We start from the raw sequence: 26,666 nt of genomic DNA, 5'->3' as shown, positions 1-26,666 counted from the left end.
ATGAGTAAGTGTTAGATTCTGTCCACCTGATTAAAGGCTGACTTTCTGGGTCCAGAGGTGGAACTAGACAGAAGTTATTCTTGCTCTGAATGAGACGCTTTGTGTTGAGACAAATTCATGAAGTGTGATTAAATGAGCTTTAATACCACCTCTTGTCCTGTTCTGGTGAGGTTCAGTTCAGTTCACTTGCTTAGTCGTGTCTGACTCTTTGCAACCTCATGGATTGCAGCACACCAGGCTTCCCCGTCCATCACCAACTCCCAGAGCCTGGAGAAACTCACGTCCATTGAGTCGGTGATGCTATCCAACCATCTCATCCTCTGGCGTACCCTTCTTCTTCTGCCTTCAATCTTTCCCAGCATCAGAGTCTTTACCAATGAGTCTGTTCTTTGAATCAGGTGGCCAAAGTAATAGACTTTCAGCTTCAGCATCAGTCTTTCCAATGAATATTCAGGACTGATTTCCTTTAGGATGGACTGATTGGATCCCCTTGCAGTCCAAGGGATTCTCAAGAGTCTTCTTCAACACCACAGTTAAAAGCATCAGTTCTTCCGTGCTCAGCTTTCTTTATAATCCAACTCTCACATCCATACATGACTACCGGAGAAACCAGTAGTTTTGACTATAGGACATTTGTCGGCAAAGTAATGTCTCTGCTTTTTAAGTGAGGTTTAATATCTTTGCTTTTTCTGGTGAGGTTAAAGTTTACAAATTCTTACCATCCCACCATCCTACACAGGCAGGAACTGCTGGTGGGGAAAGGAAGTGACTGTCTGCAAGTCTGGGCCTTCAGAGGAACCCGGCTTCCATCAACTTGTCAGAAGGTCAGTCTCGGCAGACACCAGTAACCCAGCACTGCAGTGCAGCCCAGTTTTGATAGGACTTTTGGCAGTTGTGGAGATGTTCATTACTGTGATTGTGATGCTGACATCAGCTTTATATGGTTATTGTGTGCTAAATTGTTTCAGTCGTGTCCAACTCTTTGCAACCCCGTGGACTGTAGCCCACAAGGCTCCACTGTCCATGGCATTCTCCAGGCAAGAATACTGAAGTGGGTTGCCATTCCTTTCTCCAGGGGATCTTCCCAACTCAGGGATCGAACCCAGGTCTCCCACATTGCAAGCAGATTCTTTACCATCTGAACCACCAGAGAAATGGAGAATGGAAAATACTGAGGTAATCTATCAGTACATTGGCAAGATAGCTGAATGGAAGGAATGATAAACTAGAAGGAAAAAGCCCCTCCATGAAGACAAGAAACAGCAACCCCTGTGACTTAGACCAGGGGTCCCCAACCTCTGGGATCTAATGCCTGATGATCTAAGGTAGAGCTGAGGTAGTAATAATAGAAATAAAGTGCTCAATAAATGTAATGGGCGTGAATCATCCCAAACCATCCCCCTACTCCCGGTCTGTGGAAAAATTGTCTTCCATGAAACTGGTCCCTGGTGCCAAAAAGGTTGGGGACCACTGACTTAGACTATTTTGATGTCGAGCAGACAAATGGTCCTTGTCAACCAGAGCAGCTATAGGTGTTTTAATGGTGCACACACCATGCACTGAGCTCCCTTTAGATCATAAACGCTGACAGCTCCCAAGGCTCCAACGGCTCCAGCGATCCCTGTTATATTGAGACCCGGGACATTACCTTGGCAGGGTGAAGGTTTAAAAGGCTCATCTGGAAGAAAAATATGCTGCCCTAATTGGGAGAATGGACTGGCTGACTTTGCAGGGAATCTCCAGCTCCACCCTCTCAAATCTACCATGGATGAGAATTCATAAAAATAATCCCACTCTAACACAAACTGGGAACCAGTCACCCTGTGGTACTTATGCTTAAATTGTTTTCAATTTACTTTGTCACTGAAAGGCAAAGTTGTTGAACCCTTAAAGTAGGAATATGCATGATTTTTCTAAGTGTAAAATAAACTTTAAGAATTTATTCTATAAAAGTTATTTATATTACCTTAGGAAATTAAGTAGGAAAATAAGCACAGTGCTTAAAAATCACAAATGCCACAAGTCCTAACACGTTAAATAAACAGAGGAAGCAGGACAAGTGTTTTGTTAACTGCTGCACACGTGATTTTGCAGATTGAGAAGCTGACAGCATGAGACTCAGATGGGAAAAGGGACGAGGCTGAGGTACCACTGTGATGCAGCCACGGCCACCCCCTGAGAAGATGGTGACTCACATCAAGATGAGGGATGAGAAAACGACAGGCCATAGGTGCATTTTGAAGCTAAAAGTGATGGGCGTTTTGACAAATTGGATGTAGAATACAAGAGAGAAGTCAAGGATAACACCAGGTTTTTGGCCTTAGCTGGAGGGATGGAGTCACCACTGACCAAGAAAAGAGAAGATGTGAAAGGAACCACAGTAAAGCTGAGATGCCTGTAGATAGCTTATATCTGAAATGTCAAGTAAGTGTTGCAGAATTAAGTCTGGCATTTTAAAGGGAGTCAGAGTCCAGACATACATTTAGAAATTGTAAGCATGCATTTAACTATAGATGGCATGTAAAGCCATGAGCCGGACTGAGGGTAAACACAGCCTTGAGAAAAGGTGAGATCTGAGAGCAGAGTTCTGGACACTGCAGTGTTTCCAGATTGTAGCAAAGGACTCAGAAAGTGAGTGATCAGAGCAGCAGCAAAATAACCGAGGAAGAGGAGTATCCTTCAGCCAAGTAAAGAGTGTCGCAGAGAGGCGTGCTTACCTGTGCTAGAAACTGCTCACGGCTGAACGCATTGAGAATGAGAAGCCATCACTGGGTTTAGCCCAGAAAGTTACCCCACAAAGTCATGATTAACGTTAGCAAAGGTGATTTTGGTGGAAATTGAGGGATAGAAGCTTTGTTCGTGTGGTTTGAGAATATTTATATTTATATTATAAATATAAAAGAATATCACTTACACGTGGAAACTGAAAGTACGACACAAATGAACGTATCTACAAAGCAGAAACAGACTTAGAATAGAGAGCAGACTTGTGGTTGTTAAGGGGGCTGTGGGAAGGGCGGAGGGGGTGTCTGGGATGAGCAGATACACACTGTTATATAGAGGATGAATAAGCAATACGGACCTACTGTATAGCACAAGGAACTATATTCAACATCCTGTGACAAACCATAAAGAAAGATAGATATATATATATATATATATATATATATATATATATATATATATATATATGCGTGGGTATAACTGAGTCTCTGTGCTATAAAGCAGAAATTAACACAACAGTATAAGTCAACTGTATGTCAATAAAATACATTAAAAAAATAAAAAATTAAAGAGACAAGGGGATTTCTTGTTCCAGCAAAGACCCTGTTCATACCTCTTCCAACTAAAAAGTCCAGGTAAAACAAGCAAGCCTGGGAAGACTCTGGAATGCAGAGACCAGGAGGGCAGCCCAGGGACCCAAGGTTGAGCAGCACCAGCTGCCCTGGGTTCCTAGGCAACAGACACCTTACTCCACTCTGACCCCGAACTGCCAGCAGCATGGACTCAGAGGGATCTGAGGAAAGCCTGCTCCCTGGCCAGGGGACTGGGAAGGTTTAAGACTAGAAAACCTTTCTAGTAATATCCACTCTCCTTCGGCCACACCCCAGCAGGAAGCCTGCACCCCTTCCCACTGCTCCACCCCTGTGGCTCCACAGGGTTGAGCATGGACCCAAGCTTCCACCCCACACCCCTGCCCGGGACGCTGATGGCAGCACCCAATCCCTGCATGGCACTTTCTGTGCAGCCAAGAAGGGTTCAGCCTCCATGCCCGACTCCCCCGCCAGGGTGTCATCTGTGGGCTGAATGTGGAGCAGCATTCCATGCTGAACCTGATCAGTTCCTGTCACAATGAATAACTGAAGGCACATCTTACATGCTGTCCCTAAACCTTCAACCAGAGAGCAATAATGTCAATAACACAGTCTGTTTCTGAGATGTCAGGGAATGAAATGGGAAATTCTCTTCAAGGAGCTCTCATACTTGAAACCTGGAGGATCCCAATAAATAAATGTCAGTAGCTTTCACAAGACCATCTTCTAGTTTGCATCTGTTGGTATTAGGTTTGTCTTTTGGTATGGGAACACATCCACAGTTTTTGCTAAGAAGAGATACAAATGCAGACTCCCCCCAAAATGCAGCCCTTTGATCATAACTGGCAAGCTGCACTTGATCTTTGAGGTTACATCTCTGCCTCTTTGAATAAAAAGCTATTTCCGACGAGTTGCAAGTTCTCAGAAAAAGTCATCGTTTATAAACATTGAAAGGCTTCTGTTGTTTTTTCATACTAGCAAACAGTGAAGAGAGAGTACCATTGGCCAGAACTTATCTTCCATTTCCTGTAAGTTTTTGAAGGCAGTCAAATAGCACCGAGTCAGAGAGACACTTTTTTACCCCTTCATCTTTTCTTTGACTTGAAATTTAAAACTTAACACTAAAGGCATAAGTAACAGAAAAAAAAAAAAAGAATAAACTGAACTTCATCAGAATTTAAACCTTTTGTGCATTAAAGGGCACTATCAGGAAAATTAAAAGACAACCAATAGAATAGAGAAAACTGTTCTTGCAAATCATATACCTGAAAGGGTCTAGGATCTAGAATCTATAAAGAATGTCTACAACCCAACGACAAAAAGACAAATTACCCAATTTAAAAATGGGCACACATTTAGATCCACAAGGCATTCTATTTCTGTGATCACTGTCTTTCAATTAAAATCTTCCTATTAATCTTCTGCTCAGCTTCGGAGGGGCTTCCCTTGTAGCTCAGTTGGTAAAGAATCTGCCTACAATGCAGGAGACCTGGGTTCGATTCCTGGGTTGGGAAGATCCCCCAGAGAAGGAAATGGCAACCCATTCCAGTATTCTTGCCTGGAGAATCCCCTGGAGCCTGCCAGGCTCCTCTGTCCATGGGGTCGCAAGAGTCGGACACCACTTAGCAACTAAACTACCACCACTACCATCAGCTTTAAAATCCCCAGATAAATGCAGATTTAACAATCAATGCAACAGTGTTTTTCTTTAGGAGTTCAAAAATGAAGAACAGTGTGAAATACGACAGTGACATTAGGTGTTAACTAGTACGTGCATATACACATGCATACATTCAGAGAAACAGGCCGAAGATTTTAGTAGACATTTCTGCAAAGAAGATATGCAAGTGGCCAACAGGCACATGAAACCATGCTCAGTGTCATTAGTCACTAGGGAAATACAAGTCAAAACCACGATGTGATACCACTTCATACCCACTAGGAGACTATGATTTTTTTAAAGAGATTATACAAGTGTTGGTGAGAAGGTGGATAAATTAGAACCATTAGCCTCTACCATTTGATGTAAGATGGTACCACCACTTTGGGAAAGAGCCCTTCAGCTCCTCAACAGGTTAAACAGAGAGTCCCCACGCGATCCAGTAGTTCCATTCATTTTCACCGAGGAGAAGCGAAAGCATGTCTGCATAAGAACTTGCACCTGAATGTTCACAGTAGCATTATTCATAATAGCCGAACACAGAGTGTAGACTTCAAGTGTCCACCAGCTGAAGTACTGATACATGTTACAACGTGGATGAATCTTGAAAACATTCTATTGTGTGAAATACATCAGACCCCAAAGGTCACATATTCTATGATTCCCTTTATACAGCGTATCCAGAATAGTTACAGACTGGTGGTTGCCAGGAGCTGGGGAAGAGGAGGTAAGAAAGACTGCTTAGTGGACACAGGGTTCATTCTGAGTGATGAGAATGTTTGGGAGCAGACAGAGGTGGTGGCTGCCCAACTTTATGAATGTAGTAATTATCAATCATTCATTTTTAGGTTACATTTCTATTATGAGAATTTCACTTCAATTTTTTACAAGAATTATAAATTAAATGGAGGTTAAATTGTGGTGAGCCTTGAAGGATATGATAAAGGTTTTAGACTGGGTCCTTTAATAATACAGAACATTTCCTAAAGTATTTTTAAACAAAGTTAACACATAGGAAGAGTCATTTCTTATGTATGTTGTGTTTATCCAAGAGCAAAACATCCAGTTCAGAAGCAGAGATTCAATCAGCTTGCTGTTCCAACGAGGCTCCTCAGTTGTCAAGACTGATTTTTCTCTCATTTTTTCCCCCATTTAATGAGACTGATAAGCAGGGAGGCTAGTTCTGTACTCAATTATATGTAATCACAGAAGCTCTTTCAATCTTTAAACAAGAATCATTTTATAAGCACCTGAGATAAAAATGAGGTTTGGAAACGGTGATTTGTGATGACCTGGAGAGAAATAGATGCAATTAGTGAGGAGTGCAAAGCTCAGGTCAATGAGTCAACAGAGAGGCTAGAGGATAGAGAGGAGCAGGCTGGAGACAGAAATGAGTCAGAGGACTCAGGGGACAGCCTGCGAGTCCCGCCAGCTGCAGCATGTAGGGACGTCTGGACAGGGCTCAGCTCTCGGAAAATCGAACTGAGGGACCTTGTTTCCTTAAGAGTCTGGCAATTGGAGCCATAACTCAGGATGAAAGTAGATTCCTGGCTTCTCAGCCAAGAGCAGGCTCTGAATCTGTTGGGTTTTACTGGGTCTATACAGTTCCCTACAGTTGTGCAGTTTATGGCCCTAATTAGTCACGTTTTTGCCTTCAGATGGAGCAGAAGAAGAGAAAAGGCAATTGAAGCCGAGGCCCTGAGGGTGGCTGCTGGCTACAGTGAAACCCGTCTCCAGTCACCATGGACCAAGGATATGAGGGGCTCCAGTGTAGGGAACCTGGTTTTTTGTTTGTTTCCTTTAAAAAAATTGTTTTTTAACTTCAAACTCTTGTTTATGACTCAAAATTCTAATCTTTAGGTAACCTAATATTTTCAGAGCTTTCCTTGAGAATCTTTTAGTGGACCCTGACTGATAGCACATAATCCTTCCAGCATCTGTTGAAATACATTATGTCGACTGGTCTCTATTGCTGGCCCCTCTGGGCCATTTGTTGTTGTTCAGTTGCTGAGTCGTGTCCTGCTCTTTCCGATCCCACGACTGCAGCACACCAAGCTTCTCTGTCCTTTACAATCTCCTGGAGTTTGCTCAAACTCATGTCCATTGAGTCAGTGATGCCTTCCAACCATCTCATCATCTGTGTCATCTATTGATAGAGGATGAAATCCAGGAATTCAACTTATGCTGAAGATACGAAGTTTAATGATATTTAAGGCATATAACCTTTTTTAAAAAGCCATTTATCTTTGCTATTACTAAATAAATATGCCCTTTCCATAGAATGCACAATCTCAAAACTAAAGGTTTTATGAGACCTAAATAAACAGAAAATAATCTTGGTATTACAAAGGGGTTTTACTTTTATGAAAGAGCATTTCCATTACTTTTTACTTTTTTTCTCGAAGAATTTTCTGAATAGTCACAGTATATTTTTGTCTGTCATGCCCCTTACATGAAAGTATAGCAGTTTCAAAAAAAAAAAATTTCAGTTCTTTGCTTAACTGGGGAAGACGTTTTCATTTAGATTTTCTCATACTCCTTATATTTACAAGGTAAAAAACTTCTACTTACACAAACCCCTGTGCACAAATATTTATAGCAGTTTTCTTCATAATTGCTAAATCCTGGGAGCAACCAAGATGTCCTTCAGTGGGTAAATGGATTAACAAAGAGCAATACATCTAGGCAATGTCATTCAGCACTAACAAGAAATGAGCTCTTGGGAATTCCTGGCAGTCCAGTGGTTAGAACTTGGCACCTTCACTGCTGTGGCCTGGAATTAGTCCCTGGTGGGGGAACTAAAATCTCGTGTCATGGTTAAAAAAAAAACAGTTTTCAAGGCATGAAAAGACATAGAGGAAACTTAAGTGCATTTTACTAGCTGAAAGACACCAGTATAAAAAGGCAACATACTGTATGATTTTACATTGCTTGCTTGCTTAGGATTTGTCAGGTAACTCAGTGGTAAAGAATCCACCTGCCAATGCAGAAGAAACAGGTGACAAGGGTTTGATCCCTGGGTTGGGAAGATCCCCTCAAGGAGGAAATGGCAACCTACTGCATTATTCTTGCCTGGAGAATACCAGGGACAGAGAAGCTTGGTGGGTTACAGTCCATGGCATGGCAAAGAGTCAGACACAACTAAGCGACTGAGTAAGCAAGCAGAATCACTAACTGAAACAAGCTAGTATAAAAAGGCTGCTGCTGCTGCTAAGTCACTTCAGTTGTATCCAACTCTGTGCGACCCCATAGATGGCAGCCCACCAGGCTCCTCTGTCCCTGGGATTTTCCAGGCAAGAGTACTGGAATGGGTTGCCATTTCCTTCTCCAATAAAAAGGCTGCTACTGCTACTGCTAAGTCACTTCAGTCGTGTCCTACTCTGTGCGACCCCATAGACGGCAGCCCACCAGGATGCCCCATCCCTGGGATTCTCCAGGCAAGAACACTGGAGTGGGTTGCCATTTCCTTCTCCAATGCATGAAAGTGAAAAGTGAAAGTGAAGTCGCTCAGTCGTGTCTGACTCTTAGCGACCCCATAGACTGCAGCCTACCAGGCTCCTCCATCCATGGGATTCTCCAGGCAAGAGTACTGGAGTGGGGTGCCATTGCCTTCTCTGAATAAAAAGGCTACATACCATATAATTTTACCTGTAAGACTTCCTAAAAAGGCAAAACTATGGAGACAGTAGAAAGACCAGTGGTTGCCAGAGTTTGGAGACAGAAGGGTGAGTAGGTGGAGCACTGGGGACATGGCAGGGATTTCAAGGTGAGGGGCCTGGAACTACCCAATGAGAGTGTATAACGGTAGATATGGGTCATTATACAGTTGTCCAAACAGTGTACAACTCCAAGAATAAACCGTACACGGTGTAAGTGATGTGTATGTAAGCCCAAGTTCACTGGAGACCTCCAGGGAAATTATTGCTCTCTGTATATAGGCGTGACCTCCTCCTCTCTCCTTGTCTTTCTTCCTGAAGGGAATACAGAAAAGAGGCTGGACTTGTGATGATGAAGTGGCAAGAAAACAGCTTGTGCTAAGAATGGTGCCGGGAAGTCTTTAAAGGACCCAGGGACTTCGCTGGTGGTCCGGTGGCTCAGACTCCGTGCTCCCAATGCAGGGGACCCAGGTTCAATCCCCGGTCAGGACATTAGATCCCACATGCCACAACTAAGAACTTGCGCGCCACAAAGAAGATTCAGGACAGCCAGATAAATTAAAAAAAAAAATTATTTTAAAGGACCCCGGACGTTCAAAGTATCAAAGCATCAACCCCGGACCATTGCATCAACTCTGCATCTGATTCCTGACTTATCAGAAAAATTGCCCTCCATCAAAAGAGTTATATGGAGACCAATGTTACTCAGTTATCACTTATTAATTACTAATAGGCTAATCTATTTTATGGTTAATTATCTAGGTTTATCAATATCCACATAGCAGAATTAAGGTTAAGTTTAAATTGATTGTGTTTGGAAAAATCCAAATGTTTGAGGTAACATAAAAATAATATCCAAATATAGCAATTGTTAAGTTAAAATCCTGAAGTTTAAATCCTTTGGACATAACTATAGAATTAAATATTAAATTCCCTAGCAATTGTATCCAAGTGTTAGTTCCTCAGTCATGTCTGACTGACTCTCTGTGGCCCCATGGACTGTAACCTGCCAGGCTTCTCTGTCCATGGAATTCTCCAGGCAAGAAGACTGGACTGGGTAGCCATTCCCTCCTTCAGGGGATATACCTGACCCAGGGATCACACCCAGGTCTCCTGCATTGCTGGCAGATTCTTTTTAATTCAAACAATTCCTCTGTATACAGAGGATTAACATAATTACTTAAACTGTTTCAGGCCAGAGTTATCTTAATTATGGATATCTGTTTCAAGAATAAATCTATAACTATCAATATTTTTAATTTTGTGGGTTGAACTTTGTAATTTTTATTTTACAGAAATGTTACATAGTCATAAGAATTTCTGTTCTGAAAGAAACCTGGTGAAATTACTTATATAAAAGATCCAATTGGCTTGAATACTTTTTTCTTACAAAAATTATCTCAGTGCGCCCTCTGGTGACTTTTCTCAAAAATAGACTTTAATCTACTCAAGTTGAAAATTTATGGAAACTAAACAATTGACTTCAAGGAGATCAAACCAATCAGTCCTAAAAGAAATTAGTCCTGAATATTCATTGGAAGGATTGATGCTGAAGCTGAAATTCCAATACTTTGGCCACCTGATACGAAGAACGGACTCACTGGAAAAGACCTTGATGTTGGGAAAGGTTGAAGGTAGGAGGAGAAGGGGACGACAGAGGATGAGATGGTTGGATGGTATCACTGACTCAATGGACATGAGTTTGAGCAAACTCCAGGAGTTGGTGATGGACAGGGAGGCCTGGCATGCTGCAGTCCATGGGGTAGCAAGTTAGACAGGACTGAGCGACTGAACTGAAACAATTGATATGAAAATAGGTACAAATGATAAACTATGAAAAAAACTCTCTGAACTCTAACTGTCTGGATTTAAACATACTCATTTATCCCTCCAATAAAAAACGTTCATCAAGTATCTGCTGTTAAAGATGAAAAGTGAAAGTGTTAGTCACTCAGTTGTATCTGACTCTTTGTGACCCCGTGGACTGTAACCCACCAGGCTCCTCTGTCCATAGGATTCTCCAGGCAAGAATACTGGAGTTGCCATGCCCTCCTCAAGGGGATCTTTCCACCCCAGGGACAGAACCCAGGTTTCCTGCATTGCAGACAGATTCTTTACCGTCTGAGCCACCAGTGAATCTCCCCCTACCGGGAGAGAGTTCCCAAAAAAGACATTCTGTTCCAGCCTGGGGAGCGTGCAGTTCACGGATCCTGACGTTTCTGAGATGCCAGTTTACCTTTTCTTCCCTTTCCCCATCTTTTTTTCTTTTCTTTTAATTGATATGATAGAATGTCTTTGTATAACCCTATGAGATATGGTATAAATACATGTAGCTTGCCCTAAGTTTACGGACAGTATCCTCCATTGTGAAACTCTGCTCTGTATAAAGAGGCGCTGTTAACTTTCTGCTCTGCTTCAATGGCGCTCCTGGGCCCAGGTCCTTACGCACAAAGCATGCAGATTACAATGTACCTGGTACTTTGGGGGTTGAGCTTTAGTCAAGGAATTTTTATTCTTATATAAACTTCAACAACACTGCACACTTTCAAGATTCTGCGTGAAGACTTAAGTTTTACTGTTAAATCTTATCTTCCCTTTGTACATGACATGGCAATAATAGGTATGTCTTGCCTGGTCCACAAATTATTTCAAAGACTTTTCTATGGTCTGATAACTTCAGATTACACAATGCAACCAAGTTCATCTCTGCTGGAATAGGATGAGACAATTCCTAGAACAGGAACCAGATGGCTCTGATTGGTCCTGATTGGTCTTTTGGCCCTTGCCAAATCGACCCACATCCAGTATCTCACTTTGAATATAAAACGGGGACCAAAGTGCCAGACTGGAAGCCATGCTCATAAAAGAGCCTTAGGAAAGCAGTCTCTGACACGTTCCTTAGCTGGACAAGGGCAATGATCCTACAGAATGATCTAGCCGGAACATCGCTTGCTGCTGTTTCCCCAGCATGTTGCTGAGGAAAGGAGTTTTCAGGAAGTTGAGGGTTTTTCTAGTGAGCTTCTCTACCATGACCATTCGTGTGCCATGTCTGCGCATTCTGCTAGCTGAAATAGCAGTGTGTATGATGACAATTTAAGCCATTTCTCTTCCCTTCTCACTCTCCACACAAGCTGCTCAAATATTCAAGAAATGAATGAAATAACAAGCTTATTATCCTTTTTCCATCCAGCATATGACCCAGGGTTTTTGTGCTAATTGGCAGTTTTACATCATTTTCACAATTAACCAAAATAAAAAGGTTAGGGGATTTCACCCTTAACCTTATCCTGTCAAGTTCTTCTATCTATTCATTTCTTATCCATTAGATAAAATTTCCCTGAAGGCAATGTTTTTGAAATTAATGACACATAAATGCTAAGGTGACTGAATTATGGATCCATGTTCTCAGAAATAGAATATTAACTCTCCACACAGAATGTTTCAGCTTTTATTTTAACCAGAGCTTCCTTGCCATGGAAAGCAGAATTTCTGCATTTCTCTAGAGAATGCCTAAGCATATACATTACATAACTGTACTAAGTAAAACCTAGTAAAACCAAGTAGACATTTTAAAATAACAGAAGTGGTAGAACCAAACAACACAGTTTACAGGAAGACTGCAAAAATTCAACACAGAGTTAAAACCTCTGCAATGCAATGAGGTGAGTAAATTCTACTATGCTAGGGCTACTGGCATGGTTATTTTGCTTGGTACCTAAGTCATAAGAAGGTAGCCTGAGACTTATAGTCTGGAGTTCTACATGCTATTATGAAGGCAACAACCTAGAAACAATGATACAACAGTTTATCCAACGATGTAGAAAGCCAGGAGGAAACAAGTACTGGGTCCCATTTAATCCCACACACATACAAGGATGCCAGTCCACGCCTGGCTGCATGGACAACACAGCCATGTCAGTCCTGTTTTTTCCAGTGATCTTGTAGATTCAAAGACAGCCAGGCTGATCCGTGTTGGGGGCGGGGGGTGCCGTCGATAGGCGGGTCACTGGGCTCTGCCCCGATGTGTATCCTGAGGATGTCAAAATACAGTCACTCACTTTACGAAGACAGACGAAGCTTCAAATCTGGGTTTGTGGCAGAATATCCACTTTGCTTTTTGTCCATCACCTCAAAGGATGAGCAGTTACTCTACATTTACATTTTTAATGTTGAAAAACTACTCAGGATTCACAAAATAATTTTGTGAGTCACGAAGAAAGTAAATAGAATGTTTCCAAGAAATTTGAAAGATACTAAAATGAATTTGAAGAGGGCTCTGAAACCCACCAGCAGAGCACTGTTCAAATGCCATCAAAATGCACTGGAAATAGAAAACCATATTCTGAAGCTATTAATACTATTATTTGTCACCCAAGGTATGTTTCTAAATTTACATTTTCTAAACTGATAGCTATGAATCACCCTGTTGTTCCTAATAGCTTTGAGAGCCAAGGAAGCAATTCTTATTCATGAAAAGGAGGAAGGGAGTTAGCGTCTTCCTTTGGGGGCCGGGGTGGGGGTGGGGGGAAGAACTCCCTTCCTGATTTTCCATTTCATTTATTTTGTTAAAAATATTTTAAAGGTAAGAGAAAGTGGTTAATGTCCATTAATCTAAGTTAACAAATCCTGCCAAACCAGCAACACTACGTTATATCACACCTAATCCTGACCGTAGGAAACAAATACTTTTAGAAATTTTCATTCCTGTTTGGAATTCATCCCAAAGGGGGAAAAAAAAACTCTTTTAAAATACTCATTAATGACTGGAGTCTGGTTAATGCTCTGCCCTCAGGTCTGAAGACTATAGATGGCTGGGCAAAGCTAATGTCAGTCCTCTCTATTAATTCACTTGTGTCTCCTATAAGTAAAGATAAAATAAAGATAGGGTGCTGTCTGGTTTCCTTTCTCAGCTTGGACCAGACATCACCCAGGGCCCTGTGGAAAGGAACCCAGGAGAGGTTATTATAAGGTCTCATCATTTCAGCTCTCTCTGAGGCGAAGAGGATGAAGCATATGAGGAGAAAGGGAACGCTGGAGTGGATGTGCATCTCCTCTTGACCTCATTAAGTCCACAAAAGCCTGTGAGATTAGTACACGTTTTTGTACACGTTTTAGTACACACATATTTATAGAGTTCTCAACCTCGAAAAGCAATATGCACACAAAGAATTGCAAAGAACTGCTCCAAGCTGTACTAGAGGTCGTCGGGGGCAGAGGGGCGTAGGGGGACTGAATCCCTCTGCAGAGGGAAGCGATGACGAGTAACCGAGCCAAGGAAAAGTGCGGCTTCGCATGTGCGCTCGCTCACCTGTCCACACAGCGCTGTTTGGGATGCTCGGCGCCTGCAGTGGCTCCACCAGGGGGCGCCGCAACCCTGCCAGGGACTCGGCTCCTGGCCTTTCCCGAGCCTGGCGCGGGGGCTCCGCGGTGACCATAGGAGTGGGAAAGTGGAAAGGCTAAGAGAGAAGTGGCTGGGACACGAAGGGTTTATCACCGCTTTTATATTAATAACTGCTGTGTAGACATCACAGCCCATTTCCATCCTCCTTCACCCAAAGCCCCGGCTTCCGATAGGCGCGCGCGCACACACACACATTCACACACACACACACACACACACACACGGACGCACACATTCATCCCCTGCCCCGTCACCCGAGCTGCTCTGTGTCCCTCGCAAATTCCCGGGCGGCCTCAGCCTCTCTCCAGCTTGGCGAGGTGGGAGCGCCCGCGCGCACCCGGACCCTCTTCCCCCGCGGCGAGAGCGCGCGGAAAAACGCCAGGGGCCGGTGCCAGGCTGCTCTGCAGCTGGAGCGGCGCAGACGGTCGCTGCTGGAAATTCGAGAAGCCGAGCGTGGAGCCGACGCCAGGGCGCCCGCAGCATACTTGGGCCTCTCCCATGACGGCGCCGAGGGCTCTTCCTAGATCGGGGCTGCGCTCGGCTGGGGCGGGAGGCTAGAGGGGAACGGAAAGTGGGTCTCAGCATCACGACCCCCTTCCTCCCCTCCCGTGTCAAGCTCAGGGGTTGCTTCGGTGTTGCCTCGGTGCCCTTTGGCATTAGGCAGCCGTCTGTGCGCTGTCAGCCGCAGCGGTCCCCAAGCTCCGCGCGCTCCCGCAGCACCCTGAGGCCTCGACAAATTCAAATTGCGCGCGCAGCCACAGAGCTTCCGAGGTCGGAGGTCCCGGGACAGGCCCAAGAATCCGCATCTCTAGCAAGCTGGGGGAGGGGTTTCGGGAGCGCCGCGGGTCGGGAACCACCCTGAGCGACCCCGAACGCCGGCTCCTTGTTATCGGGCTCAGGAGGTGGTGCGGCACGCCAGCAGCTGGCGGAGGCTCCGGCGGAAGCTGTCGTCCAGGAAGGCGTAGAGGAAAGGGTTGAGGCAGCTGTTGGCGTAGCTCAGGCTGGTGATGAAGTAGGACACGGCGATGACCAGCGGCGTCTGCGGGAGGTCGGTGGTGAGCGCCACCACGGTGCTCAGGTGGTAGGGCGTCCAGCAGAGGAGGCACACGGCCAGGATGGCCACCACCAGGACGGTCACCCGCTTCTTGGCGCGGTCCAGGGCCTTGGCGTGGCTGTCGAGGCGTATGGCGCGCAGCCGGCACAGCAGCGAGGTGTAGAGGACGCAGATGGTGGACACTGGGATGGCGAAGCCGAGCACCAGCGTGTACAGGCGGCTCGCGCGCCACCACAAGGCCTCGGGCTGCGGGAAGACCAGTACGCACTGGCGCCGGCCCTGCTCCTCGTCGAGCCGCGCGAACACCGCGAAGGGCAGCACCACCAGGGTCGCGACCCCCCAGACGGCCAGGCTCACCGCGCGCGCGGCGCCGTACGTGCGGCCGGCCACCCGGCGCGACTCGGCGGTGGCCAGCACCACCAGGTAGCGGTCGGCGCTCATGACCGTGAGGAAATAGAGGCTGGAGAAGGTGTTGTACTGATCGACGGCCACGACGAGCTTGCATAGGAGCTCCCCGAAGGGCCAGCGCCTCAGCAGAAAGTCGGCGATGTTGACAGGCAGCACGAGCGTGAAAAGCTCGTCGGCCACGGCCAGGTTGAGGATGAACAGGTTGGTGACGGTCTTCCTGCGCGGCGCCCGCAGCAGCACGAACAGTACCGCCGAGTTGCCCGCCAGTCCCACTGCGCAGATCACCGCGTACACAACGGGCACGGCTACGGCCAGCGGCGGCGGCAGCGGCGGCGCCGGCCCGGACGCGTTGGGACAGCCGAGCGTGGGTGCGGGCGCGGGGCACGACGTGTTGGCGCGCTCCGGCCCCCAGTACGACGCGTTGTGCATCCTGGCGAGGACAGAGACTCGGTCTTCTCCGCCGTTGCCCCGCGGGGGTCTGCGGTCCCGGGGACCCGACCAGCGCTCCGAGCTAGTCACCGGCCTTCTACGGGAGGCCCGTTCCTGCCGCCCTCTCCGCGCAACAGCGCCGCGGACTCCGGGGCTGCGAGGCGGAATGGACGGAGGGCACCACTGAGGCTTGTGGACCACGCGCAGCTCTGCGGAGAAGAGCAGTTCCTAAGGGAGGGGGCGGCCGGCGCCCAACCTGCCCCACGTGATCGCTCTCGGCCACCTGTTGAAATCTTCCTCTGGCTCGTTGGCTACATCAGGAAGTGCTAGAGAGAAGAGTCCTTACCTTTATAGGAGAAACACAAACCCACTTCCCCTACCTGAGCTCCCACCCCGCCCCCGGAGGTCCGAGTCAGCCCAGAGAGTCCTGCAGCGGCCAGCTTGGGTCCCACGAGGTTCCGTGCGCCCCGGGGAACAGCGCACCCAACAACAGCAGCTGGCTCACCCGGCCGATGCGGGGACCGGGTCTGCGTCTTCGCGAGCCGGCGGGAGAGGCAGCGGCGGCGCGGGCGGGCTGCTCGCCTCCTCCCGGTGTGAGCCGCGAGACGTCCGCCGGAGCCTTGGCGGGTCCCGCCTCCCGCCTGGAAGCCGTGGGCTGGTGCAACCCAGACCGCGAGCCCTGGAGATCTGACCGCCACCCCTAGCGCCCAACCGCAAGCAGAATAGGGCTCGAACCTAGAATCGCATTACCCGAAACTTAAGAAATCACTTTCTTCCTTCCAGGAGTGTGACCTCACTCGATTTGAATTAATGAAAAACTCTTCTGTTAAGACTTAAATGAAAGAAAAGCAAAGTTAGAGTCTGTTTTAAAAGGAGAGCAATACAGTCGACGCTCCCATTCCAGTTTTTTTTTTTTTTACACTCTACCCCCAATTTGTTGTTGTTAGTCGCTAAATCGAGCGGGCTCAGTGCGACCCCATGACTGTAGCCTGCCAGGCTCCTCTGTCCATGGGATTCTCCAGGCAAGAATACTGGAGTGGGTTGCTATTTTCTCCTCCAGGGGATCTTCCCGACCCAAGGATGGAACCTGGGTCTCCAGCATTGGCAGGTGGATTCTTTACCACTGAGTCCTCTGGGAAGCCCCGTAAAATTAAAAAATATATTGAATGCTACAGAAAATGCTCACAACAATTCTAGAAAGCTACATTTAAAGCAGTAAACAAAACATGTAAGAAACACAAAAAAATAAACATTTTCTAAAAGGTTTTTTTTCATTCCTGTTTTCTTCCTCCACCATCCTTTGGGAAAGCCAGCAAATTACAGCTCATGAGAGTCTGTGCCGCGTCCCTGGGATAAGTCTCCCTTTCACAGGAGCAAGAACCCGAGTAACACGCATGTTTGGTCCTTTGTGATGCCTTGGTAGAGGACAGGGCCTGAGACACTGAGGAGGAGACTGGAAGCAGCCAGTGGAAGAAGCTTGGAAGGGGCAGAAATCCAAATGCTTTCCCTTACCCACTCAGTCCTCTTTTTACTAGAATCTGTATAATTTTGATTTCCCTGCAGTTTCATGCTTTGTGTGAAAAAAATGACAAGAGAGTCAGGCTACATCCATGAGCAAAAATGTGGCAAACACAACATGATGTTAAGTGAAAGAAAAAAGTATAAAGTATATAGCACAGATAGTGTACATATAACACACACATACATATATATGTAGCTATGCATCCCTGGATAGGGAAGATCCCCTGGAGAAGGAAATGGCAACCCACGGCAGTATTCTTGCCTGGAGATTCCCATGGACAGAGGAGCCTGGCAGGCTGGCAGTCCACGGGGTCACAAAGAGTCACACACAACTGAGCAACTACCTAACACGTATGCATGTATCTGTCTATATGTATGTGTGTATATACATATATAACTGCTTCATTTGCAAGCATTTGAAGACTTTCTAGCTTTTAAATTACTGATGTCCAGCTTAGCTGCATGTGGACAGAGACCAAACTCAATATGATCTCAATTCATTGGCATTTGTTGAAACATTACCCTGATACCAAAACCAAGAAAAGACCTTACAAGGAAGGAAAACAACAAATTCATGAACACAGATGAAAAAGACTCAACAAAATCTTAGCAAATTTAATCCAACATTGTGTCAAGAACATTGTACAACATGACCACATGGGATTTACCCCAGATATACAAGCTTGTTACAACATTTAAAAATCCATTCATATAATCTATCACATCAACAGCCATTTGAAGAAAAATCACATATCATATCCATAGAAATGGCAAAAACATTTGACCAAGTTCAACCCCCATTTATGATAAAACTCTCAGCAGGAATAGTGAAGAACTTCATCACCTGGAGAAGGAACATTTACTCAAAAAACCCTCCAGGTAAATCACACCTAATAATGAGAAGCTAATACACACTTTCCCCCTAGATTGGAGCAAAGCAAAAGTGTTCCTTCTCACCACTCTTTTTCATATTGTACTGGAAATCTTAGCTAATGCAATAGAAAGTCTTTCTTTTTACTTGCCCCTTACCTGCCAACAGAACTCAGGGGGAAGGTCCTGGCACACAAGGGCACTATCCCCAGAGATCTACAAAGAGCATGGCTTTGGCGGGGTGGGGGAGTTGGATGGGGCCTAGAGACCAGAGTCTGCTCTGTGTCCCATTGTCCCTGCAAGCCCCACAAACATCTGTTCACCAAACACCTGCTTGTCTGTCTCCATGTGAACTGCCTCACCCTTGCTGAAGTCCCCACCTGCCCCCCACCCTCAGATGCCATGGAACCCTCAAACTTGTCCTGGGGCCTCATAGGACTGGGGCCCTGTGTGTACATAATTAAATCTGAGTTTCTCCTGTCAGTCCGTCTCACAACAGTTTAATTCCTGGACCAGCCATAAGAACCTAGAAGGAGTAGAGGGAAATGCTTTTCTTCTCAAAGAGCACTCTAGTATCAGTTTGCTTTTGCAACTTATGAAGATAAAATAATAAACACAAATTGCTCCTAATGGGTCTTCATATTGGAACCCCATGTGCCATAAGCATCATTATGACTGAGAGATGGGTGATGAAGGTGCTGGCAGCCTCAAGCCTGAGGGCAGAAGTGTATGTATAATGCTGCTTTGTTTACCCAGATGTTCCCCAGAAGACATTTCTAGTAATAAAATAAGTTGCAACATTTTTCTGTGTTCATTTGTTTTTTTTGAAATAAAGCTTCTTAGAGATGCTTGGTTATTACTGTTTCAAAAATGAAATGCTTTGATGACACTAAACAGATGACAGCACTTTCTGATTTCTGCGCGTTGTACTCCTGAGGGATTCACAGAAGGAAACTGATCAAAACAAAGTGGTTGCCAAATTTGTTCATCAAGTTGTGAAGGGTGGGTGGGGGAACAGACAAAGCACGAACTCTGTTATAAAGTACGAACTTTGATTAAAATAATTGATGGATACCGGTTCATTGATTGTAACAGATGTACCACACCGGTTCAAGATGTTAGTAAGAGGATAATTCCTCATCATTATACTGGAAGGCAGGTCAATAGCACAGAGACTCACACAGCAGTAGAGTTGAAGTCTGAAATATGATACCTATGGGGACCAGGCACTTACTGGCCAACTCATGGCCGATTATGCATTATCCCAGGCTGGCGTGTTCACCCAGGAGAGGCTGGGTGCTTTTCTGACCAGGCTGACTCATCAGCACTTTATCCAATGGAACACGTGCTCTAATATTTAGTTCAAATCATGAATCTTAAAATTTTTGTGTCTTCTTTCATCCAAGAGTTTATAATTGTTCCATTTAAAATCTTGCTATGTCGTTTATTCACCTTCCTCTCTTCTCTCACTAATAGTGGCTCCGAGCAGTCCTAATTTCTCAGTCAGCTCTTTCTGGTGGTAGTTAAATAATTTATTTCCTTTACTTCCTGATGGCCGGGGTCAAGTTCTCACAGAGTCGGCTGGAAGAAAATATCACCAAAATGTTATCTGAGATTTGTCTGCCTCAGGGTGTGGAAAATGCATGACGTATACCACAGTCACCGAGGAATCCTAATGCATAAGACAATGTGTAGAACACCGAGAAACAGGATGGTGAGAAAGCAGCTATCAACAAGGCAAAAGAGTTGTGCAAGGTAATCGTAAATCCGAAGTGAAAAATGGTAGAACAGGAGGTGAAGGCTGAAGACGTTTCTTACTGCAGGTCCTCTCAGAATCCTGAGTATACTAACGTTAATCGGGAATGCCAGTTCATACTGCAGTAGGCAGAATCCCATAGACTGGTTACCTGAGAACAGTTCTTTATGTGGATGCTTCCCAGAGATAAGCATTCTTCAGAACACACCTTAGAAAATGCAGCAAAGAATAAAGTGCCATAATAAAGGTGAAGTAGGATTGAGGCAAAGTCTGGTGGGAGTCCATGAGAAGAATTGTTCTTCCCAGTCGGGGGAAAGCAGGGTAGGCTCCACTGAGGAGGTGGCGTTGCAGCTGATCTCTGAAGGATACGATGAGGATAAGATGATACGGACAGTCCTGGTCAAAGAGCGTGAACAACAGAATGAGACATGAAACTGCATAGTGAACCTTGAGGAGAGAAGAATTTTGACATTCTATTCCAGGAAATGGCACCCCACTCCAGTACTCTTGCCTGGAAAATCCCATGGACAGAGGAGCCTGGTAGGCTCCAGTCCATGGGGTCGCTAAGAGTCGGACACAACTGAGTGACTTCACTTTCACTTTTCACTTTCATGCATTGGAGAAGGAAATGGCAACCCACTCCAGTGTTCTTGCCTGGAGAATCCCAGGGACAGAGGAGCCTGGTGGGCTTCTGTCTATGGGGTCGCACAGAGTCGGACACGACTGAAGTGACTTAGCAGCAGCAGCATTCCAGGAAACTAGGAGGATGGTGCACCTCTGACCAATGATAGGGAGAAAGAAACATAAACTTTGACCAGAATGACCTGGAAGATGAAGGAAGTGGAATGTGGGAGACAGAGGTAAGGGGCTATTTGGGATTTGTTAAATGTGTGATGAAGTTCTTGGTGTGGTTTTCAAGAGACAAGTGAGCCTGGAGATTAGAACAGAGCCCTAAGGAGAAAATAAAGATTTGAGGGATCCTTTCCCATCCAACTTCCAGAAATATGGGACCAGAGAAAGTAGCCTATTAGAGATCAACCATTGATGATGTTAATCCCAATACCTCAAAAACAAATTACTTGAAAAAGGTCTCAAAATCACATCCATCTTTACAGCAGCAGAGAATAAGAGTTCTGATTCTGATAGATGTAATCCTCTTAAAGATGAAATGACCTTTTTTGTTCTTTGTTACGAGACCATAACACACAGGACAATCAAATGGTAGTCTCTCAGGAAATTACAGCACAATTTCATCCTAACTGATATCTCAGCCATCTTTCATGTTGTTTGAAAGAAAACTGGTCTACCTTCTCTGGTGTGATGGATAACGGGAAATATCCACCTATATCAATTCCTGTGTGTGTGCTAAGTCACTTTAGTCACGTCAGACTCTTTCTGATCCTATGGACTGTAGCCCACCAGGTTCCTCTATCCATGGGATTCTCCAGGCATGAATACTTCAGTGGGTTGCCATGCCCTACTCCAGGGGATCTTCCTGACTCAAGGATCGAACCTGTGTCTCTTATGTCTCCTGCATTGGCAGGTGGGTTCTTTACTACCAGCACCACCTGGGAAGCCCACATCAGTTCATTATAGTAGCTAATGGATTGGCTAAATGGTCAGTGAGGGATACAGAAAGGACAGGATTGGAAGACTAGTGACAAAGAGGCTTGGGGTGACCATGTACCTCTGTGGACAGATCTCTCAAACGGGGTTTGTATTAATTATGTGTTGCTATCTGTTATAGCAAATGACCCTCCAAAACTTGGTGAATTAAAATAACAACCAAGTAATGACTTAGCTGGTTCCCTGCTTCACCATCTGCTGAGGATGCAGTCCAGGTGTCAGAGCTGCTGTCTCCTGGACAGGATCCACCTCCAGGGAAAGTGATTGTGGGCAAGAGTCAGTTTCTGGGACTGGAAGCGTTAGTCCCTCACATGGGCTGCAGTCATGACCCGCCCCTCATCACATGACAGGTCACCCTTACGGTCAGGGCAGGAGGAGCCAGACAGGCTCTTGTCACCTCAGTGGCATGTGACCACATTTCATTTCCTGGAAGCAAGACCTTGAGTCCAGCCCACGCTCAATGGGAGGGCATCGCACAGGGATATGAATGCCCGGAGGCAGGGACAGCGGGAAGCACCATTCAAGGCTGCCCACCCACCACACTCTCCTGTAAATACTCATCCAAGGGCATCCATGGCCTAGGGGGCTCTCAGGACCCAGGGACACACTGATGCGCTCTGTGGATTCAGTCAGCATCCTCCCCCAACCCCCTGTACCTTTTCACAGACAAGAGAAAGGTATCCATGGTGATAAGGATGCTATTCGTGGCTTCTGCCAACACACACTTCTCTTCACCAAGGCTGACCTTGCTCTCTGCTGCCTCATCTGCCAACAGCAGAGAGAAATGCCTTAGACCCAAACAGGGAACAATTCTCCAGGAGGAACAACTAGCTACCTGGTTGCAGGTTGGTCACTCTGGTTCTGTTCTATCACAGAGGACAAGAGATTCATCCTCATTGCATGTTGACTTTACGTGTTAGTCTTTAGGGAGCAGATTTTTCAGCGGAAGATGATTGAATGTAAGGATGTTCACATGGGCTGTGACAGGCACAGTGACCTTTGGGACTGCAGGGCCAACTTAAAGAGGCGAACATAGCCTTCATCTCTGTGTTTTGACTGTCAGGCACACAGGAGGTGCTCAATAAGTGTTTAACAGATGAATCAATACATTCAAATTACTGTATTGAAGGATGCTACTGAGTTCATCATGAACCTTCTCAAGTGATATTGTCATTTCAAATATTTCAGAGATGTTTCAATCCAAGCGTTGTCTTCAGATTTTCAGTTAACTGCTCAGGGTGGTGGAGGAAACTGCAAGCAAGGATGACCTCAGATGAAACCAGTTATGTGCTGCCTGCATGGTACACTTGCAGAGGTGGTCCTGGCTGTTGTTCATTATCCATGTTTCTCTGTGGTTACGCTTGGCCAGCCTTATAACTTGCGAGGCTGCCTGTAAAACTAACGATATTTACAGCTTGACTGTCAGGTTGGCTGGCAGGCAATGTATGTATGGCTTACGTTTCTGTAACTTAAAGGTCACAAGACTTTAATAAAAGACCAAAGGCTATTATCATTCATCTGCTTTCTTTTATGGCCCTATGTGAGAAACACAGGTAATATTAATAATTTTGGAGGTTTTTATTAAGGTACCTAGAATATAATACTGAGACCTGGAAAAGATGTAAGATGGCATAATAACCCTGTATGTGTATGGTAATTTACTATTCAGGATTTAACATCTCTACACAACATGGGCTTTTCCCCTCTTTGCTGTGATTTGAAAGAGTTCTGCTGCCGTGTTCCTGGGCCACCTCCCCCAGATGACCTGTACCTTCCCAGTGTTGCACAGGCCTGAAGAATCAAAGACACACACCTTGGCTGCCCCCAGAAGAGCTCTGGGCCCCGCAGCGTGATACCCAAGACCACACTGCACTAGCAGCTCTGAGAAACCAACGCTGTTTGCAAGGCTTCCTTGGGAAAACATCTCCCACCCAAGTTGTAGATGCCTTGCATGCATGCGTGCTTAGTCGCTTCAGTCATATCCGACTCTTTGCGACCACGTGGACTGTCTCCTCTGTCCATGGGGATTCTCCAGGCAAGAATACCGGAGTGGGTTGCCATGCTCTCCTCCAGGGGATCTTCCTGACCCAGGGATTGAACCCGCATCTCTTATATCTCCTGCATTGGCAGACACGTTCTTTACCACTAGCACCACCTGGGAATTCTGAAGATGCCTGAGGGAAGCTGAATCTATGAATCCTGTAAAGTTCTACTTGTTTCAAGACTAGCTCTTGTGAAGGAACTGGTCAAGAAGTCTTACAGTTTTTTTTTTGTTTGTTTTGTTTTTATACAGGAATTTTTTTTCATTTTTTTTTAAATTTTATTTTATTTTTAAACTTTACAATATTGTATTAGTTTTGCCAAATATCAAAATGAATCCGCCACAGGTATACACGTGCTCCCCATCCTGAACCCTCCTCCCTCCTCCCTCCCCACACCATCCCTCTGGGTCGTCCCAGTGCACTAGCCCCAAGCATCCAGTATCGTGCATCGAACCTGGACTGGCAAATCGTTTCTTACATGATATTTTACATGTTTCAATGCCATTCTCCCAATTCTTCCCACCCTCTCCCTCTCCCACAGAGTCCATAAGACTGTTCTATACATCAGTGTCTCTTTTGCTGTCTCGTACACAGGGTTATTGTTACCATCTTTCTAAATTCCATATATATGCGTTAGTATACTGTATTGGTGTTTTTCCTTCTGGCTTACTTCACTCTGTATAATAGGTTCCAGTTTCATCCACCTCATTAGAACTGATTCAAATGTATTCTTTTTAATGGCTGAGTAATACTCCATTGTGTATATGTACCACAGCTTTCTTATCCATTCATCTGCTGATGGACATCTAGGTTGCTTCCATGTCCTGGCTATTATAAACAGTGCCGCGATGAACATTGGGGTACACGTGTCTCTTTCCCTTCTGGTTTCCTCAGTGTGTATGCCCAGCAGTGGGATTGCTGGGTCATAAGGCAGTTCTATTTCCAGTTTTTTAAGGAATCTCCACACTGTTCTCCATAGTGGCTGTACTAGTTTGCATTCCCACCAACAGTGTAAGAGGGTTCCCTTTTCTCCACACCCTCTCCAGCATTTATTATTTGTAGACTTTTGGATCGCAGCCATTCTGACTGGTGTGAAATGCTACCTCATAGTGGTTTTGATTTGCATTTCTCTGATAATGAGTGATGTTGAGCATCTTTTCATGTGTTTGTTAGCCATCTATATGTCTTCTTTGGAGAAATGTCTATTTAGTTCTTTGGCCCATTTTAAAAATATGGAACGCTTCATGAATTTGCGTGTCATCCTTGCACAGGGGCCATGCTAATCTTCTCTGTATCGTTCCAGTTTTAGTATATGTGCTGCCGAAGCGAGCACAGTCTTACAGTTTTGATGACTGAAATCAAGATGGATGTCGCTTTCCATGATAGCCCGAAGGAAAGTGGGAGTGTTTGGAAGGACAATGGCAGAAAACTCATTCTGGTAAGAAACTTAGGTTTACTGGAGATGTGTGAAGGGCCAGGTTCACCTGTGTCATCTCGTCTAATTCTCAGCTCAGTGCTGTTACTGCCTGCCATCCTCTCAGTGAGAAGGCTAGGCGTAGACAACACGGTGGAAGGTCACAAAATGGTAGGCAGATGCTGGAGAGTTTAGAACCAGACCAGCCTTTGCTCCTAATTACTCCCCCAGACTGCACTTCTTTGATTTTTGCTTTAGAAGGCCAGGAAAAGAAATAAGATATCCAGGACCCCTTATAAATAAGTAACACAATTCTGAGTATTAAAAAAAAAAAGGTCATGCAAGCAAGCCTTGAAATTACATCCTATTAAGCTGTCTGATTTGCCTAATATTTTTACAAACTGCAGACACTTTTGTTTACCAGAGAACATTTTACTTAAATTTTCAGTTCTTAATAGCGCTCAAGGACGTCTCTGGTGGTTCAGTGGATAAGAATCCACCTGCCAGTGTAGGTGACTCCTGTTCGATCCCTGGTCCGGAAAGAGTCCACATGCTGTGGAGCAACTAAGCCCGTGTGCCACAACTTCTGAAGCCTGAGTACCTGGAGCCAGCGCTCCGCAACAAGGGAAGCCGCAGCAAGGAGAAGCCCAAGCACTGCAACTAGAGAAAGCCCGCACAAAGCCGTGAAGACCCAGTGCAGCAAAAGTAAAATAAAAAGTATATAAATGATTTAAAAAAATAATTTATAACTCAATAACTCTTGATAGTATGTTAGTGACGTGCAACCATCATGTATCCAGGTTACTTCAGGTCAGTTTGTGATAAACCAAGAGGGTGATGTCATAGCAACCCAGGGGACCCTTCATGTCCTCTCCTCTCCTCGCTCAGCTGTTTTCTTTTCTCTTATGAGTCCAGAGACAACCGTTAATAAGGTGCAGGTATAATAAGGCAGCCTCTCTAAAATATCACATTTTCAACTCTCTGATGAAGCTTAATTTTCTGAAGAATTTTTCTTTTGTAGATGCACTCAGTCTATAGTCCCTGAGGTCGCAAAGACTCAGACACGACTGAATGACTAACACTTTAATTTTTCACTCTTTTCACTCACTTAATTTAGGTAGAATATGTACTTTTGTATTACATAATAATGACTCCTTCACATAATAGTTCAGTTCAGATCAGTGGCTCAGTCGTGTCCAACTCTGCGACCTCATGAACCACAGCACGCCAGACCTCCCTGTCCATCATCAACTCCCGGAGTCTACCCAAACCCATGTCCATTGAGTCGGTGATGCCATCCAACCACCTCATCCTCTGTTGTCCCCTTCTCCTCCTGCCCCAATCTCTCCCAGCATCAGGGTCTTTTCAAATGAGTCAGCTCTTCGCATCAGGTGGCCAAAGTATTGGAGTTTCAGCTTCAACATCAGTCCTACCAATGTACACCCAGGACTGATCTCCTTTAGGATGGAGATCATGTAATAAGTAGATATTAAATGAGTGCCAGACATTCTGATA

The 26,666-nt window shown here is 45.3% G+C and overlaps 1 protein-coding gene and 1 non-coding gene across 2 annotated transcripts; both read right to left on the bottom strand.

Moving 5' to 3' along the window:
* Nucleotides 1-14,926: 14,926 nt before the first annotated feature.
* On the bottom strand, nucleotides 14,927-15,922 carry NPBWR1 (neuropeptides B and W receptor 1). Its single transcript, NM_174074.2, has one exon. It carries the CDS (start codon nucleotides 15,920-15,922, stop codon nucleotides 14,927-14,929), a length of 996 nt encoding a protein of 331 aa, NP_776499.2.
* Nucleotides 15,923-24,963: 9,041 nt separating this feature from the next.
* Nucleotides 24,964-25,070, bottom strand: LOC112449643 (U6 spliceosomal RNA). The gene has a single exon (XR_003038241.1). It is a non-coding gene; the product is annotated as a U6 spliceosomal RNA (small nuclear RNA).
* Nucleotides 25,071-26,666: the final 1,596 nt, after the last annotated feature.

Source organism: Bos taurus, chromosome 14, assembly GCF_002263795.3.
Source record: "Bos taurus isolate L1 Dominette 01449 registration number 42190680 breed Hereford chromosome 14, ARS-UCD2.0, whole genome shotgun sequence".
Lineage (NCBI taxonomy): Eukaryota > Metazoa > Chordata > Mammalia > Artiodactyla > Bovidae > Bos > Bos taurus.
The sequence above is the reverse complement of the archived record's forward strand: the minus strand, read 5'-3'. Positions and strand labels throughout refer to the sequence as shown.

Excerpts from the sequence above, each read along its gene's own strand:
- NPBWR1 (NM_174074.2), bottom strand. The coding sequence starts at position 15,922 with ATGCACAACGCGTCGTACTGGGGGCCGGAGCGCGCCAACACGTCGTGC.